We start from the raw sequence: 18,779 nt of genomic DNA on the forward strand, positions 1-18,779 counted from the left end.
AAGAGGTGTGCCCCTGACTAAACAGTCAGGCACTGCATGCATTAAAAATTCTTGTGGCACACCAGTTAAAAATTGCCAGGTTAGAATACCAGGAACAGAATTATGACATCAAGCGAATAAATATTTTAAAACTCTAAGGGTAAGTTAGATACCTTCTAAAAAATCTAAATCAAATTAGATGTCCATCAATCATATATGAAATGTGTCATTTCACTGCATATTACCAGCACTGGGTGTATTACTATTTTTTATCTTTGATATTTTGTTCTACTAATGGTATATGCTGTTGTTATTCTGAATTTCATTTCTTTTATTGTTAGTGAATTACAATCTCCTTCCAAATGTTAGTTGAGCAAAGATCTTTCCTTTTAAGATATTTCAATTTTTTCTTAATTTGTAATAAGCTCATTTTTTCCCAATGTCAAAAGTCTTATTGTGAATCTTCATCCTAGAGATTGCACAGCATTTATCTGTCGCTCTAGTTTTTTGAAAGTCCTCGGTGTTTTCAAACTAATGGACTAACACATTGCTGGCTGCTTTCTCTGAACCCCAAATCTGTACATTGCCTGAAAAAAGAGAAAGTTGGTGGACCTGAGAAAGAAATAGTAAACACATGGGAAACCCTGGGGAGGAGGAAAGGGTGGAGAACAGAGGCCCAGGGCGGAAAAACGCTACAGACAGGCCCAGAGAGGCTTTCGGTTGCGCCTTTCCGCTCCCACACACCACTGCCGGCCCTGTGCAGGCCACCAGGGCAGAGGCCTGCCTAAGGTGGGACGCAGACAGTAACAGATCCAGGAGGCCTGGCTGGCCCCTGAAAGCTGCCTCTAGCTTCCCCCCACACGCTGCGGTTGGGTGACTACTAGGAAAGATGGACAATGGAAGATAGTGGCCCCTCAGGAGATGAGGGGGTGTCCTGAGGAGCAGGACCCCGTGGTGGTGCTGGGAGAGGGCAGTGGCAAAGTGTATCCAAGGGGTGAGATCCTCCTATGGCCCCAACTCACCAGGAAGGGCACGAGGTAGGCCCTGGGCTTTGCTCCAGCCCCTCCCACCAAGCACAAATGACCAGAAGAGCCACTGTCCCTGGGGAGTATGAGGCAACGGATAAAACTGCAAAAGTACAACCACCATGCAATAAACAGACCGAACACCGTGCATGGAAAAGGATTAAAGGGCCATGTGGAGGGAAACTTTAACTTGTGTTACAGATCTTCAGGAAGATAAGCAAGGAAAACCAAAGGAACGGTGAGCCCCCCTGGGCAGCGGCATCTGTGGAGAAGGAAAATAGGGTGAGGACCAAGCCGGAGCTGCTGTCACAAAGAATGAAAAGGGAGGATGGCTCTGCGGAGGACACAAGGAAGCCACAGCAGGTAAAGTCAGAGTGTGGAATCCTGGGAGCCCAGGGAGGAAAGTGTTTCAGGAAGGAAAGCAAGATCAGTGGTGTTCTAGCCTTCTTCCTAAAGACTGAGAACCCTAAGGACTGACAACCGTCCCTGGACGTGGGGACACAAACCTTGACGACTGTACGTTAGGCAGACTGGTGGAGATGAGCCTAAATGGCAGGGCTTCCGAAGAGGAGGGAGCTGAGGAAGTGGACACCGAGTGGGACCATGCTGCTGCTGCCGAGTCTCCGCTGAAGAGCAGCAGGAAACCACGGAGGTGACAGGAGGCGCACAAACTACCCACGGGCAGTAGACAAATGCATCCGGTAATATTTTCCCATTTGTACGTAACGCAACTTACAGAGGTAAATTTTAATCCAGAGTGATTATAAAGGAAGGGCTACTTGCCTTTTTATCTGAAAAGATGATTATTTTAACTATTTTCTTGGGGTTACAGACACCTATATGGATCAAATAAGAGTTTGAACCCTCTTTCCAGAGTATGTACATATCCACATAGACAATTTTTTCATGATATTTCAGATAATATCACAATCTCCTGAAGCCAAATAATAGAACATTTTTTAAAATCTCAATTTCTCCATCATGGCCTGGGATTCTGGTCTTCTCTTTCAATATTACTTATGGCTAAGAAAGTTTCTCTCTTTGAAAAGCTTTCTTCAGTTTTCTATCAATTCCCTCCCCATTCTTACTATCACTTCCCTCACTTCCAGATGTTCAAACACTGGGTGCTACTTGCCGAAGGCAAGACCTTCACATGACCAGTCAAGGTCTCTCTGGCCTCCTTGGTGAACCTCCATGCACGCACCACACAGCTACCAATAAGGTGTGTGTTGGATCCACCCCACTACCTTTACCAATCCCACTGTTCTCAAGGCCCCTGCTTTTTCCCTTAAAGGAAGCATGGCAGTTGTGGTGAGTCCAACAGTGTCCCCCAAAACTCAAGTCCTTACAGCACCGCGGAATGTGACCTTATTTGGAAACAGGGTCTTTGCAAATGTAATTAGATAAGTTGAGGTCATACCAAATGAAGAGGAGAGGACACACAGAGAGGAGGTAAGAAGTGGGTGAGGGGGGACACAGAGGCAGAGTGATGCTGCCACCAGCCAAGGAGTGCCAGGAACCCCCGGAAGCTAGAAGAAGCCTTCAGAGCAAGCAACGGCTCAGCAATCATCTTAATTTCGGGTTCTAGCCTGCAGACCTGAATGGAGAGGATAAATTTCTGTTGTTTGAAGACACCAAATTTGTGGTAATTTGTTACAGTAGCTCCAGGAAACTAGAGAATTGTGAGAACTGGGTTGGCCAAAAAGTCTACTTATTTAGGGTTTTTCCCATAAAATAAGACACATTTTTCATTTTCACCAATAACTTTACTGATTTGGATATTTTGAGTATGTCAGCTATCTCCCACGTGTTGTAACATTGATTGTTCTGAATTAATGTCCTGATTTAATCGCTATCAACTTCAACTGCTCTACCCTATTGTGGAGCATCATCCAGTGAGAAATCTGCAGCATGAAACTTCACAAACCACTTTTGACGCGTTCGATCAGTCACAGCACCTTCTTCATACACTGCACAAATCCACGTTGCATTTCAGTGGTGTTTTTACATTTCTTGAGATAATAAAGCATAAGATAATGAAAACGTTGCATATTTTCTTCCATCTTCAGTATTAAAATGGCTACACAAAAATTCACTGATTTCGATTTTTTTAAATGCATGTTGATATGACAGCTGGCACAATACAACCTACCAAAATTGTTTCACGAGAAGTTAAAGACAGCTAAGCACTACTAGAGCACCAAATGAACTTTCTGGCCAACCCAATGTTATCATCCCGCACTTTATGAAACTAAAGAACGAGTGGTTGAGGTAACTCGCCCAAGGTCAGTGACGGGCAGAGGTAGGCAATAAGCCAGGCTGTCCAACCCCAGAATCCGTGCTGTTACCTACAACACAATCCTGCTTCTCAAGGCATTTCAATTTAAATGTTATCCATTTGTGTTTCTTCTGGTTTAAGGAGTGACACAGAGCTTCAGTTTTTGGTCCCAAATGCTTGACCAACTATTCCAATACATACTGAATACTCTAATTTTACCCCACAGACTTAAATGCCATCCTTGTCATATACTGAATTCTCACACTTACTTGAGTCTGTTTCTGAACCCTTTATTCTATCCCAGTTCATTCCTGTAGCAGATGTTAACTCTTTATATAACAAGTATATTATTAGATTTTTATTTTCCTAATTGTTACAAATATTTTTGTCACATATTTTATAATGAAGTCATGAAAATTCCTTTAAGCTCTCCTTGTTTCAAAGTTTAGAAAATTTGCTAAGTATCCAATTTTATTCCTAATTTATCTGAGATGAGAAAATATTTAGCATATATTTAGTTTACTTGGAATTCATTTTATGTACCATACAATAACCTAAGTGTATTTTTTGAGCCTGGATACTTAGAGGGCTTTCAGTTTCATCAGCATAAACGGCACCACAGTCCCTCACACCCCACCTAAACCAACATCACATCACTGATTCCACATGACTTCTAAATCCCTACCCGCACCTCTAATTCATCGCGGCGATACAGAACGTTTGTTTCGTTCTCTACCCCAAGCCTGTTTCTCACCTCCACCACGGACTGTGCTTGGGGGATGCGGCAAGCAGAGAATGATGGTGTGGAACCACCACGAGCCCCTGAAGAGAGTGGATCTTTCCTCGCATGAAGAAAAAGCAATTCTAATATAAATGCTAAGGAGTCTCCACAAAAAGTGTTAACAATCCTCTTTGCCAACACAAACCTTGAAGTCCTTGGCCAAGTCTCACCAAAAGCCTGGCCAAAAGCACACGTGTTGGCCCTTGAATCCTGGAGGTCTTTGAAGAAGGAAGGAATCAGGCTGCCTTAGGTCCAGTTACAAAGCCGTCCAGGAGGGCTCCAGGCCAGGAGTGAGGCCATTTCCCCAGCTTGGCTAACACCCTGCTCCACTTGGCCCGCTCCAGAGAACTTGCTCTGTTTCCTGGGCTGATAACCCTGACCCATAGCTTCCCCAAACCTCAGTTATCAGAGTGAGGTAGGCAGTTTAACATTTTCTTTTTTGCTTCTACAGGGAAAAAAAAAAATCTTAGTGTGTGGGAAAAGCTTGCACAGGCTTCAGGATGAATAGGCCAGACTCCAAACTTTAAGTCCTGGCTTTACTATTAGTTAGCTGTGAAACATCAGCCTTGTTAGTTCTCCTTGCTGAGTCTCAGACATTTCATCAGTAAAATGGAGAGAGCATCTATATTACAGAGATATAATTTATATAAAATATATCCCTCTCTCCTCTCTTTTCTTTCAGGTGACGCTCAGCCACCACTTGTTCTAGAACTTCAGTCTGGTTGGCAGCCCGCCCCACACACATCAATACCACCTCCCTCCATCCCCAAAGAAAGCCCTAAACCCACACAACATCCATATAAAAGAAGAGATGGTGCACGGTTCTATTTATACGCCATTCCAGAAAAAGCAACGTTGATCTGTGGTGACAGAAATCAGCAAGTAGCTGCCTGGCCGAGGGGGCGGGGCCCGGGAAGGGGCACACAATGACAGTATTCCATATCTGTTCTGGGAAGTGGTTACATGCGAACATATGATGGTCAAACACAGCAAACTTACACTTAAGATCTGTGCGTTTTATTCTATATAATTTACACACCAATTTGGAAAAAAAGCTTTGTTAGATATAGTTCACATGCACATGAATATGATGGGAAAATGTGCTTTTTACCATACATCTTCCCACAGACTTCGACTCAACACAAAGAAGAAAACAGGCACGCCGAAATGGGATTTCTAGCTTCAATTCCTACCAGCTTCATGACTGGCCAAGTTATACAATCCTGCTGGGTCACAAGTCATCTACTGCAAAAGGAGGAATATTTAGCATCCTCCTCAAATACCGCATGTCCTGTAACAGGCTGCCACAGGAACGTGGTGGGCATTCAATTTATGTTCGCCCCCTTCCCTTCTCTTCCATTTACGAACAGCAAATAGGGTATAATAATGCAATATTTAATTTTTTCCCCAAATGCTGAGTTATCAAAGGAGGAGGAGGAAGACAGGAGGAGAATGAGAGCGGGGGCGGGGGGTGGGGGAGTGAAAAAAGAGCAAGCCAACGTTAGAGTGTCCCTGAGGAGGGAAGCATGGACATGTACGGGCTACGAGGGCGTTCAGGGCGTTACAACAGCAGAAAGCTGGGAAACTGCACAGGGACTAATTATGCAGGAACGTGAAAATTAGTTTTATCACAGATTACTAAAAATATGTATAATCCAGATATGAATATAGATATGAACCATGTAGAAAAGTATTCCTGACATACTAATCTACGAATTAGTCAAAATTAAGACAGAGAGAGAAAAGTCAGGAAATGAGAAAGGCAGTATATCTGGCCATTCTTATTATAAACTGAAAAAAGAATAATTGTAGCTAATTTGCCCTGTGTCTGTAGAAAAATGAGTGTGAATTTACACACTTACACAAAAAAAATTAAAATGACAATAACTACATCTAACAGCTATCAAGATGTAGAAAAAGAAGAGCTAAAAAGAGAATTTTAAAGCAAATTAAAATAGAACAGGGTCAAGTCCTGGTTGGGTGCTCAGCTGGTTAGAGCGTCATCCCGATATGCCAAGGTTGCGAGTTCAATCCCTGGTCAGGGCACATACAAGAATCAACCAATGAATGCATGAATAAGTGGAACAACAAATCCATGTTTCTTTTTCTCTCTCTTTCTCATTCTCTCTAAAATCAATAAACAATTTTTTAAAAAATAGAATGGGGTCAGGTTGGGTCAAACATAAGAATATCGGAGGTGTTTTTTATGAAAGACACCTGTTGTTGAACTTACAGAATCAAATTAAGTCAACTTTTTTTAGCCAAGATAAAAATATTCCGGACAATCAATCAACTGTCTCCGTGTACACTGCCTAGTTGTCAGAAAGCATGATGACAGAAATACGCAATGAAGCTAAATATGACTGAGCCCATCACTAGCCATCAAGGCTTCCCTTCAGTGATGATTCACCACTATGGAGCGGTTCTGCCCACGCCTGCTGGAGACTAAACACCGCCATCAGCACTGTGACCCTTCTAAAGAGAGCTATTAACAGAGTATAAACTGAACATTAGCTCACCGTGGCCCTTTCTCCATCTGAATACCTGGAAGTGTCTGCCATAAGGTGCTAAAGACCATAATTTGACCCGAGAAAAGTTACTGGTTATCTAGTTATTATGTTCTTAGTAACATTTCCCCAAAACCAAATATAAAAAATTAAGCGAATGGCCATATCGTCGTTATAGCACATTACGCCATAGCACACGTCTCAAAGCGCTCTGTTTATCAGCAATATTCTCATAACAGGCCCAGCCCTGGGGCTCCTTCGAGCGGCACTGGGCTGCAGGAGGAAGTCCCAAGAGTCCAAGTGCCCCCCTTGAGTGTTTCTAAAAATACTAAACTGTTCCAGAAACTAACTTCAAACTCATTGAAATATTCATGCTCAGATGAATACCAGTGTGGAAAGGTTTATTTCATATTCCGAGTTTGAGGAAGAAAGAAAGAATTACAGGGAAAAAGAGATTAAAGTATTAGCTAGCCAAGAGTTTAAACTAAGTCCTAATCATTTTCTCTAGGAAACAATTAAATTTTCACTGAAGTTCAGAATGATTTAAGACTTTTTTTTCTTTTATGAAAAATGTGGCTGGATGAAAAATGTGGCTAGAAAAATGTGGCTGAACTGAGGCTGGATGAATTTTTTAAAATGTAATGTTACACTATATGATCATTCTTTACATTTTTATTAAGCTTTGCTTCCTTATTAGTTCTTTATTAAAAACTTAATAAAAATACCTTTTTATTCCAAAATGAATTATACTGAGAATTACCCAGAATTCCTTAGAATAAATACCACTACTTGAGTTCCTTTATTCGTCTTAGAGAAGGCTCCTGAAAGACTTCTGAGCACATGTTCTTATAGTTCCAATGAATTTGATGAGGTGTACCACAGGCCGGATCAACCTCTGGAAGCTGTATCGTTGGAATCAACCACCTACACACAGCTTATTTTTGCTGGAGCTAACTCCTTGGCATCTACCACTGTGAGCACCAATGTATTATTCTAAGTGTCACCTCTCTCCCTACACATTCACAGATGCTCACGAACAGCAGTGTTATTCCAAATATTTGCAAGAACTTTTCTCATCCTGAAAGAAAATGAGACACCTAAGTTGGGGAGAGTGGGAGAGTGGTGAGAACAAAGGAGACTCCTCAGTGAACTTCTCCAATACGTCTGCAGTTATTGTAACTGCAGGAGATCGGAATGAGCAAGGCTGAACCCATTTCATTCTAAATTGTCATCTGCAGTAAAGCCACTGTTTCGTTTTGTCTTGCCATTTTTCTGGAAGAAGTGCCTCTCAGATATTTGGTGTACTTGATATACAATACCATCTAAATCAGCTACAATTAGCAATACCTTAATGACTTTATAACTCTTTATGATGCAGAAGTAATAGATTTTCAAAACAATCTTTGAACAGTTATGTTTCAGACCCTTAACCCCCTTAAAACAAGGGGGAGATGCACGCAAACATTCTGGAGTGAGACACAGCTTCTGAGAGCACACGCCTGTCTCACAGGGCTGGGCGACTTGAGTTAACCCACGTCAAGTGCTCAGAGTACTGTCTGGCCACAGCAAGCCCAGACTAATGTCAGTTACTACCATGGTATCGTGTCCCACGCCGCCCTGATGTGTGTGCCCCGGGGAGCAGGGGAGAATGAGTGAGAGGTGAAACAGAAAAGTCCGCTCCCTTGGATGCTTATGTACTGCAACCCACAAAAGTCCACCTCCTGAGAAAGAAGAGGGGCCCAGCCCCAGCCACGGGGCTCCTTATGTAAAACCACTCCTATGGGCGAGTATAAAAGATGATCAGAACTGTCTCAGGAACTAAAACCTAGTCTGGCTCCCCAGCTCTCACTAATCCTTAGCAGTATGAAGGATGCCATGAGTTAAATAAAGTATAGACTTAAAAGGGGAAACCGCGCTCACATCAGAAAAAAAAGCAGATCAGTTAGAAATTGGGGACATATGATAGATTAATGGGATCACACTGACCAAGGAAGCCAACTCTAAGACAATTCGGGAAGAGATGACAATTTCGGCAGCCAGCAGCAATGCCAGCAGGGCAGAAAAGCAGACTGGCCGCTTGGAGACCCACTCCTCCCTGTCTGATCAGCCAGGAGGAGCATCACCCTCTACTCTGGTGGGGGTGCAGCTTACTCAGGGCCCCTCCAGCAGCGCAAATGCTTGCTCTGGCAGTTCGCAATGCTACAGAATGCTGGGCTCAATGAGGAGGGTGGGTTTGAGTGTTTTATGTGCATTTTTAATGTGAGTAAAAAAACAGAGTTTATTTCAAATGTCAAATGAAATGTACTATCGATATAAATTAGGTTCTCCCTCAGAGTTTAAGAATAGGCTTTAGAACGCTTTCTTAGTGGAGAAGGGCCTTTTTAAAAATTACAGTTGAACTATAAAAAAAGATAAGAACTTTGGAATCTCTGTCCCATGCTTAGTAGTCGGGCAACACTGAAATCTGTTCAAAACCTCATCAGTACCCTTTGCCAAGGGGCTGAGTGTAGAAGAGAGAGAAGCACCTCAAATGGAGAATTTCAGCTCTGCGAATAGGACAAGTTACTAGACCACCAGAGGACTGTGCCAATGACAATTGCTAGGGTTCCTACCCTCTCCAGGGAGTAAAACTGCTGTGCCTCCACCCATGTTTTATTTGGCCTTCACTATATAATTCCAGGTCCTTCTTTCTATAATACATGGTCAATATGCAATATTTAGAAAGGACAAAAAAAAAGAAAAAGAAAAGTAACTGAAGGTGCTGACATAGCTCCTGTAAGTGGGTATACGGTGCTACTTGAAGCCACAGATCTTCCAAGTGGTTGCCGAGAACCTAAGCCTCAAAGTAGCCCGGCCCATTATAGAGCTGGGTTTGCAAGACCAAACATGCACAAGTCAAGGGCTGGGACTGTAAGACAGGGCCCAGGTGAGGTACATTTTGAAACATTTCATGTACAGATACTAAGTCAAAAGGGTAGTGAGGTATTACCATATACTAGATGTTATTTCTAGCTATTTCTATTTTTTCATAATTCCAAATTCACCATTTTAAATAGAGTATGTTCATTATTGCAAATAAAGTGTTACATTTCTGAGCCCCCTGACTTTGACCCAACACCCTCCTGCACACCTTGTCTTCGTACACTGTCTTCAACCACAGGCGAACCCATGAGGTCTTGTACATTTAAACACAGTGGCCACAAATCTCCCACATTTTCTGAAAGGACCTGGTATTTTTTTTTGCTATGTTACGAGTCAACCAGTTATGACTTCATCTCACCAAGAAGAGAACCATCTCATTAAATATTGCAAAGAAAATGTTAAGTCTTCATTTCTGTGTTATTCAAATAGTCAGAAAGTATGCAGTAAATGCTTACTCAATGAGTAAATAAATGAGTGTGGGATTTTCTCCAGCTATTACATGGTACAACCAAAGTAATAAATAACACAAACATCATTCGGTTTAGTTTCTACAGGCTGACTACATATGCAAAGTACACATCAGATTTTCATAACTGGGCCACAGTAATATTAATCTATGACTGCACAAACATTTGACACTGGAATGCCAGATTTAATATGTAACAGAATATGTGACTATAGAAAAAAACACTCTTTTTATATATTACATGTGCTTAACAAAATTTTCCTGTTTATAATCAAGGAAACAATTTATATCCTTTAATCAAATATTAATACCAGATGCAAACTGAAATAACAAAATATTAAAACCTACCTGAACATCTTTGTATTTGTCTCTTAAGTCCAAGAGCCGGTGATAAGCTTTAATGGCTTCAGAAAATTCCCCGACATCAGTGCTAGTGAGAATGTAGTTTTCCCAGATCTGCCAGTGTTCGTAGTTGCACTTGAGGGCTTCTTGTAAAGTTCTAAAGGCCTTTTCTCTATCAGAGTGAAAGTTGAAAGAGAACAACCTTAGTCATCGTAGCTAAATAAACCATAGTTAAGTGTGTAAAATACTGATGTGGACTTTCTCTTAGTCCTTAATCCTTCAGGCTAATGGACAGAATTAGACACTCAAACAACCCAAAACCACTTCAAACTTCCCTACAAATTTTTTAAAATTTTTAAAGAAGCAGGTAATTACAAAACAAAAACAGAAATAAAACAAGATAGGGGAGATATGAGTAAGAAAGAACTAGAAATTTAGGGATTGAGACATTAGAACAAAACAAGAAAACCTCACTAGGATAAAAACTAGACTGCAAACAGCCAAAGAGAGAACAGGTGAACTGGAAGATAATAGTGAGGAATTTACAGAGAATTCAGATACAAATAAAAGAGCAAAAAAGAAACAGAGAAAAGAATGAAAGGTAAGCCTCAAAAATATATTTTACAAACTTCCCAGAGTAAACAAATACAGAAAATCTGAACAAAGATCTAAATACTATGCTCAAAAGTATATTCTGCATGCCGAGCATTACAGAGATAAGCCAACACCTACACGTACTGCGTGAAATTGCAGGACATAAACTCAATCCTAACGCCTACAAAACAATGGCATTTAGAGAACAGGAGATACATCATCAGCAACAAAAGATGGTAGAGGAACACAGAAAACTACCTTTGAAGTGCTGAACGAAAATAATTGTCAGCCAAAAATTTTACAACCAGCTAAACATACCACTCAAGAGTAAATGCAAAATCAAGCATTTTCAGATATATGGAGGCTAAGAAAGTTTACCACCTGCTGACCCTAATTTAAAAGAACTACTACAAGATCCCCTCTTACAAAAATAAAAGGGAATTAATTCAAAGAGAAAGAAAGCAATAGAAGAAATGATCGATGCTGATAACAGAAATTGATTAAATATGTCAGTAAACTTTAATAATTATTTAGGACAAAAAATTATTATCAGTTATTTGTATTTAAAAAATAACGCTAAAAGTATATAGGCCATATTATCTACAATTAAATAAGAAATCAACAGTCAGCCCCGGCTGGTGTGGCTCAGTGGACTGGGCGCAGGCCTGCAAATCAAAGGGTCATTGGTTCAATTCCCAGTGTAGGGCACATACCTGGGTTGAAGGCCAGGTCCCCAGTAGGGGCATGTGAGAGGCAACCACAAATTGATGTTTGTCTCCCTCTCTTTCTCCCTGCCCTCCCCTCTATAAAGATAAATAAATAAAATCTTAAAAATATATAAAGTTAAAAAAAGAAATCAATAGTCAATAGTTTAAAAATTGTATTCCTGGGAACTTAAAAATGCGCTCCTAAAAAAAAAAAAAAAAACCCAGTGAGGAAGAAAGTTTACATTAGAAAGTACAAAATATTTAGAAATTAATGTAAGTACTATATATCACCATATGTTGGATATAGGTGAAGCAGCATTCAGAGGGAAATCTATGATCTTATATGCCTTAATTATAAGATATGAAAGTTGGAAAATGAATGAGTTAAAACATCCAACTTATTTTGTATAAGAAAAACACCAAATTAATTTAAGCAACAAGAATAGAGTTAAGTTACAAGATAACAGTAAAGAACAGAATAATCAACTAAACCAAAAGCTGGATCTTTGAAAAATAACTCATGAAACAGACAAACATGTAACTAAATTCCATTTAGAGTTAATAAAAAAAATCATAGGAGAGCACTATGGGCAAATTACAAAATGGGCTAAAGAAATACAAGCCAAAGAAATCAATAAAAATTAAAGCTGGGAGAGGTAGCTTTACAGGCAAGGTTTACCAAATCACCATGAAATTCTTGTCTTACACCAGCCCCTTCAGAAAATAGAGAAAGACTATTAAAAACTTCTTATTGACAAGGAATTCAACAGACCTTCATGTCACGTACTGTAAAAGTTAAATATCTCAGGAAACAAAGGGGTTCTTAATGCTTTTGTCTGCTGGGTGGACAAAGACTATGATTCCCTAATAGATCCTAAATGTTTCACTGGACAATTACAGTAACCTTTTTCAAATGTATGCTATCAATCTCCCTTCCCAATAGTCGTTTTGAGTTTGCTAACTCAAGACTACAAGATCCACCTCCCTTTCACTGCTTAACCTTGGAGTGTTTTGTCAAGGCCCCTTCCTCCTTGCTGGCCTCAAGGTATATTTTGGAGAAAATGATGGTGGGTCTTCTGGCCATCCTAGGCCACTGATCTGAGAGTTACTCCCTTAAGCATTTGGAAAGAAGTGTGTCCATGTCATCGGTAATTTCCCCCCAGAATCACTGAACACTCAAAGCATTTGATCTATCTCTAATACATTCATGGTGTCGATCAAAATGATTTCAGTCTTTTCATACCACTTCAGTCTTTTAATTCACTGCAGCTTAGTTTTTTAGTCTCTACTTTAAACCAAGTACTTTAAGTTGTTATAAAATGTACTGATTCATTTATCCCTTGGCCCACCATCCTTTATAGAGAAAAATGAAAGTACCCTTACTCTAACGTTATTTCAAATTTAGCCATAAATTGTTCCTTTTGGATTTTTTTCTTCTTTTTTCCTTTCTCTATTCCACTCTCTGTGCCCACTCCCACGTTACAGCAACTACCTTCAACAGTCGTGAACTAAGATTCCCCAGTTCTCCTATCTGCATGAGAGGTGGGGGGATCAGAGTCACTTTAAGGCATGGATATAATTCTTTTGAGAGGAGCACCAATAATTTCCCCCAGTCAAAATTTAGCTCTGTCCCAAACTGCAGCAAAGAAAGGAAAGAGTAAAAGGCTAGGAATAAAGGAGTGATCTACTTCTGACCTTACAAGCCCCCTTTTACACAGAAACCTATTCATGGAGCTGCATGAAGACAAGGAAGCATCAAAAAGAAGCTGAGGAACAATATGTAAAATTCCCTAAGAGAGAAAGCAGCATTCCTAGTATTACTGGGCTGGAGGACAAGGCTGGGTATCAGGAGACTCACTACATACAAAATTATCAGGGCCACTGGAAAAACCCACTGAGATCATTCTACAGCTACGACAGGGGGTTTCCTCGCCCTTGCTTTCAATCAAAGGGTCTCCAGTGAGTTTCACCACAATCAGTTGCAATCAAGAACATAATATTATTTTCTGAAGAAAATGGTAGAACAAACAGTACTTTATTTTTGTAGACTGTCATCCAAGAGCAGCGGAAGCATTTCATGATCTCAACGCAATGAGGATTTAATGTTATCTTTACAAGTATCTTGTGAATCCACAAAGAAAAATTAAATTAAGTTTGAAAATAAGGACAAATGAAAAGAAAAATATATCCATCCTTTAATGGCTTTATTGAAACTCTGGTAACAGCAAGACTCGTCTCTGCTCTTTCCTTTGCTTTCCGTAGCCAGTCAGCAAGCCCATCTGGTTGTCCCCTTTATAAACTGGCATCTGCCCCTTCTTTTTCCAGTCGAGTTATCTCCTGCCTGGATTGTTGCAACAGCTGTCCCGTAACTGGTTTCCCAGCCTCCAGTTTCCTCTCCAGTCTGCCTCACACACTGCCACTAGATAAATCTTCCTAAAAAGCCTTTTTCTTCACGAAATTACTCCCACTGAAATCCTGGCTTCCTATTTCCAACAGAATAGTCTCCATTTGTTAGTCAGATAACCAGAGCTTACTGCAATTTGACCCCAAACGACCTTTCCAAGCCTTACCACTCACTATAGACCTCACCAGAGTCTATGGCTGGATTCTTCCACTTCACATCCCCTAAGCCATGCATTCATTCCTATCACTGGGCACGTGATCAAATTCCCGTTGCCTGGAAGGGTTTCCTCCGTGCCCTCTACCCGTTCTTCAAGTGTGAGCTTGATCCCAGCGTTCTCTCAGAAGCATCTCTGAGCCAGGACAGTCCACCCCCTCTCTTCTGAGGTGTCTGGCACAGAGGAGAGTTCTACAAAGCTCACCCGCTATTTCTACAGCCGCTGTGCACTTCTCACTTACCACTTACAGCACACCACCGGTACTGTTAACTTCTAAATAACATGGCATACTTTATTTTAAAACCTACAGTCCCCAAAGACACTGGTTCATATTTCTATTTTTCAATAATGTCTAGCTCACCACAAACAATGAATGAGACTCAATTAGTTGAGCTGGCCAACTAAGAGGCGTGCTTGCTTTTATCATGTAATGAAACTTAGGATGCAAACCTCAGTAGCATGTAAAGATTTCAAATAATGTTTCTGATTTTATTACATATTAAATATTTTCAAGAAATAAACTACATTGAACAGTCAAATGGCTATAAGGCACAATGTTTTAGTATTCAGTTGAAGAAAATCTTCATTTATTTTGGAAGCAAAGTTCTTGAACTTACTTTTGTTTTAATCGGATATAGGATGTTGACAAATTGTTCCAAGCTTCAGCATTCTGAAATGACAGGGAACCCAGTTACAGGCTATTCTCATTTAGGTAAAATACTTGCTACAACCAAAAACATAACATATTTTCCTAGTCTAAGATGTGCTCTTTACAGTCATGAACTTCACCAAGGTATACCGAAAGGTGTATGAAAAAAATTAAATAAATTAAATGTAACTTTTATAATTTAGGATGAAAAGTCAAAAAATAGTCAATAAATTGACATAACTGTCAGAGCACTAATGTGGAATTTAGTTAGGATTTTATTTCCAAATTTAGATTTACAAAATAGTGGGACAATTTACAACACAATTATACAATATACAGTTTTATTGCAAACCCACAGCGATGCAGAATATTGTTTTCCTATCTTGAAAGGCTCTGCTATTTTACCATCACCCTTCATCAGACAGAATAAAGGCGTATGTGTGCTCCAGTGGTATTACTAAGTATTTCATCAAACATATTTCTCTACCTATTCCTCTATGCAATGACAAAATTAAATGTAAACTTTTATATAAATGTTGACTCTAACAAGAATGATATGAATATCTGTTCCTCTTCATTCTGCTTTTTATAAAATACAGGCACATAATTCTCAAGTTCCACACACGTGACCTAAAAATTAAGTGGCGGTGGACCTCTGCTTGCAGACATAGCACAGTTAGGACCAGAGTAGTCTTACTGCCACGAAAAGCTACAAACTGGACAAAACTCAGGAAAAGAGAGCCTTCGAGAAGGTGGACAACAGACTGGATCATAGGACTATGACCCAAGACAGGGCCAACAACTGAGGTATCTCACTAACCAACCCAGGCTTCTGACTAGCAGCACTTCCAGGGAGGCAGAAACCAAGTAAGGCACAGCAAGTCTTACCAGATGAAGAAAGAGAGATCAGAGTTCAGGGCTGACAAGGTGGCTAGAATCTGCAGGGCAAAATACCAGCAAAGACATCTCTGCACAGAGACTAAGCTCCAGAAATCTCAATAAGCATCTCGCTGAGTCCCTGGCTGAACAGTAAGTTGGACATGTATGGGGCAAAACTTCCTGAGGCCTGGCAGAAAGCTGCGATCCGGATGGAGGCTCTGGACGTCACAGTGCTTGCAGTTATTCAAGCTCCAACTAACCAGAGTGGAGAATGCTGAAGGCAGTAACCACCGGTGGCATTAAGTACTGTCCCAAAAGGTACTATGTTAAGAGAAGGGTGACCACGACCATAGAATAGAGACAACTCCAGACCTACCCTAACAAAGGTTAAAATCAAGCTGATCCACACACAAGCAAATTAACCAAACACCAAAATAAAACACTATCTTCCAAGGGGAAACACAGAAACTCAACATCACAGCATCCACAATAAGAAGAATTGGTAGACATGCATGCAAAGAAGCAGAAAAATGTGGCTATAACCAAAGGAAAACTCAGTTAATGGAAGCAGACAGAATAATGAAAGAGCCGTTGAAATAAGCATACAAGGACTTCACAGCAGTTGTTACAAACACGATCAAAGATATGAAGAAAACATGAACATAATAAGAGAACATAATTGGGGAATCTCAGTAGAAACGTGAAAACTGTACAAAGAACCAAATGAAAGTTCTTGAACTAAAAAAATACATTATCTGAAATGATGTTTAGTTTTTTTAACTGCTATATAACTGATATATAACATTGTATTTGGTGGACAACATAATGATTTGATACATGAATATATTGTGCAATAATTTACCACGTTTGGTTAACATCCATCATGATGCACAGTGTGATATGTTTAATGAATAAGTTTAAGAGCAGATTGGACATAAAAATAAGAGCTAAAACAATAAACCTGTTACACGAAAAGATAGGGGTCAATCCTCAATACCTTTGATTTACCCGTGGATTCTTAGATATGACACCAGCAGAAAGAGCAACAACAGAAAAACAGATAAGTTGGACCTCATCAAAATTAAAAACTTACATACCTCAAAAGAAACTATCAAGAATGTAGAAAACAACTTATAGGAAGGGAAAAAATATCTGCAAATCATAGATCTGATATGGAACTTGTATCTAGGATATATAAAGAACTCTTACAACTCAACAATAAAAAGACAACACAATTTAAAAATGGGCCAAGGATATAAATAAATATTTATCCAAAGATGATACACAAATGGCCAATGAGCACATGGAAAGATGCTCAAAATCATTAGTCATCAAGGAAATGCAAATTGAAATCACAATGAGATACTACCTACTAAGATGGGTATAATAAAAAAGGCAGACAATATTAAGTGTTGACAAAGATGTTGAGAAATTGGAAGCCTCATACTTTCAAAATGGTGCTTTATTCCAGTCAAGAGGGAGGCGTAGGTAAACACGGCTTGCCTCCTCACATAACCACATCAAAATTACAACTAAAATACAGAACACCGATCACTCAGAACCATCAGAAATTGAACTGAATGGAAGTCTTTGACAACCACAGAATTAAAGAAACCACATTCATCCAGACTGGTAGGAAGGGTGGGGATGTGAAACAGGCTGGTCCCACATCTATGTGTGGTGGATAAAAATTCAGGAGGAATATTTTGGGAGTGAGGAGTCCCAGCCCCACACCAGGTCTCTAGCACAAGTTCTCGGTGACAAGAAGATAAGTCCCCATAACTTCTGGCTGCAAAAACCAGTGGAGATTAAGTCAGTGGAAGAAACTTCTGGAGTCCAAAGCAGTTCCCCTTAAAGAACCCACACACAGACTTACTCAGACTCACTCCCTCTGAGCTCTAGCACCAGAGTGGCAGCTTGAAAGGCACCGGTGGCACCCAGGGAAGAAGTGAAGGGCCTGGTATCAAGGCAGGAACTGGGAAGAGCTTTCTCCCAGACAGAAAGGCAGACAGAGGCCACTGTCCCTTTTCTGAACCCTCCCTCAACAGAGCCACAGAGCCAGCAGACGGGTGCCATATCTGAGACTCCATCAACTTGGTTAATACTGTTTGCCCTGCCCAGAAATCCCCTGAGACTCCTTTAGATTTCTCTAAAGAAACTTTGCAGGGTGGCTAGAAGTGATTGGCAAAAAATATTAAAAATCATGAAAATCTGAGACCTACAGCCAAGATTACTCTACCCAGTAAAGATATCATTTAGAATCAAAGAGCAGATAAAAATCTTTCCAGATAAGGCCAAGTTAAAGTTCATCATCACCAAGCCCTTATTAGATGAAACATTAAAGGGACTTATCTAAGAAGATAAAAAATATGAACAATAAAATGACAACAAACTCACAACTATCAAGAAATGAACCCAAAGAAAAGAAAAACAATGAAAACAAAAACTAAGCAAACAACCAGAACAGGAACAGAATCAGAGAAACGGACATCCAGAGGAAGTTCGGTGGGGAGGGGGAAGGGAGGAATGGGGGGGAAAGGTACAGGGAAGAATAAGCATAATTAGTAGGCATAAAATAGATGAGGAGAGATAAAAAATGGTATAGGAAACAGAGAACTCAAAGAACTTATATGTACAACCCATGGACATGAACTAAGGGGGGCGGGAAATGCTGGAGGTTTGGGGGTTAGGGTGGAAGGGGGATAAAGGGGGAAATATTGGGAAAACTGTAATAGCATAATCAATAAAAAATACAAAAAAATAAATAAAAAATAAAAAAAAGAACTGAACAGAATGGATAAGCAATCTATCAGATGTAGAGTTCAAAACACTGGTTACAAGGATGCTCAAGAAACTTAGTGAGGACCTAAACAGCATAAAAAAGATCCAGTCAGAAACGAAGGACACACTAATTGAAATAAAGAACAATTTACAGGGAAACAACAGTAGAGTGGACTAAGTCGAGAATCAAATTGATGATTTGGAATATATACAAGCAAAAAGTAACCAATCAGAACATCAAGAAGAAAAAA

At 40.1% G+C, this 18,779-nt stretch overlaps 1 protein-coding gene across 1 annotated transcript in view; it reads right to left on the minus strand.

The window, feature by feature from the left end:
* The window catches only part of TTC27 (tetratricopeptide repeat domain 27), a 131,328-nt gene that overhangs the window by 12,218 nt on the left and 100,331 nt on the right, over positions 1–18,779 (minus strand). The window contains exons 15-16 of the mRNA XM_024552639.3: positions 14,837–14,889; positions 10,307–10,472 (exon numbers count right to left, since the gene is read on the minus strand). Coding sequence (XP_024408407.2) covers positions 10,307–10,472; positions 14,837–14,889 — 219 coding nt within the window. The remainder of the gene's footprint in view (positions 1–10,306; positions 10,473–14,836; positions 14,890–18,779) is intronic.

The sequence above is a fragment of the Desmodus rotundus genome, chromosome 5, assembly GCF_022682495.2.
Source record: "Desmodus rotundus isolate HL8 chromosome 5, HLdesRot8A.1, whole genome shotgun sequence".
Lineage (NCBI taxonomy): Eukaryota > Metazoa > Chordata > Mammalia > Chiroptera > Phyllostomidae > Desmodus > Desmodus rotundus.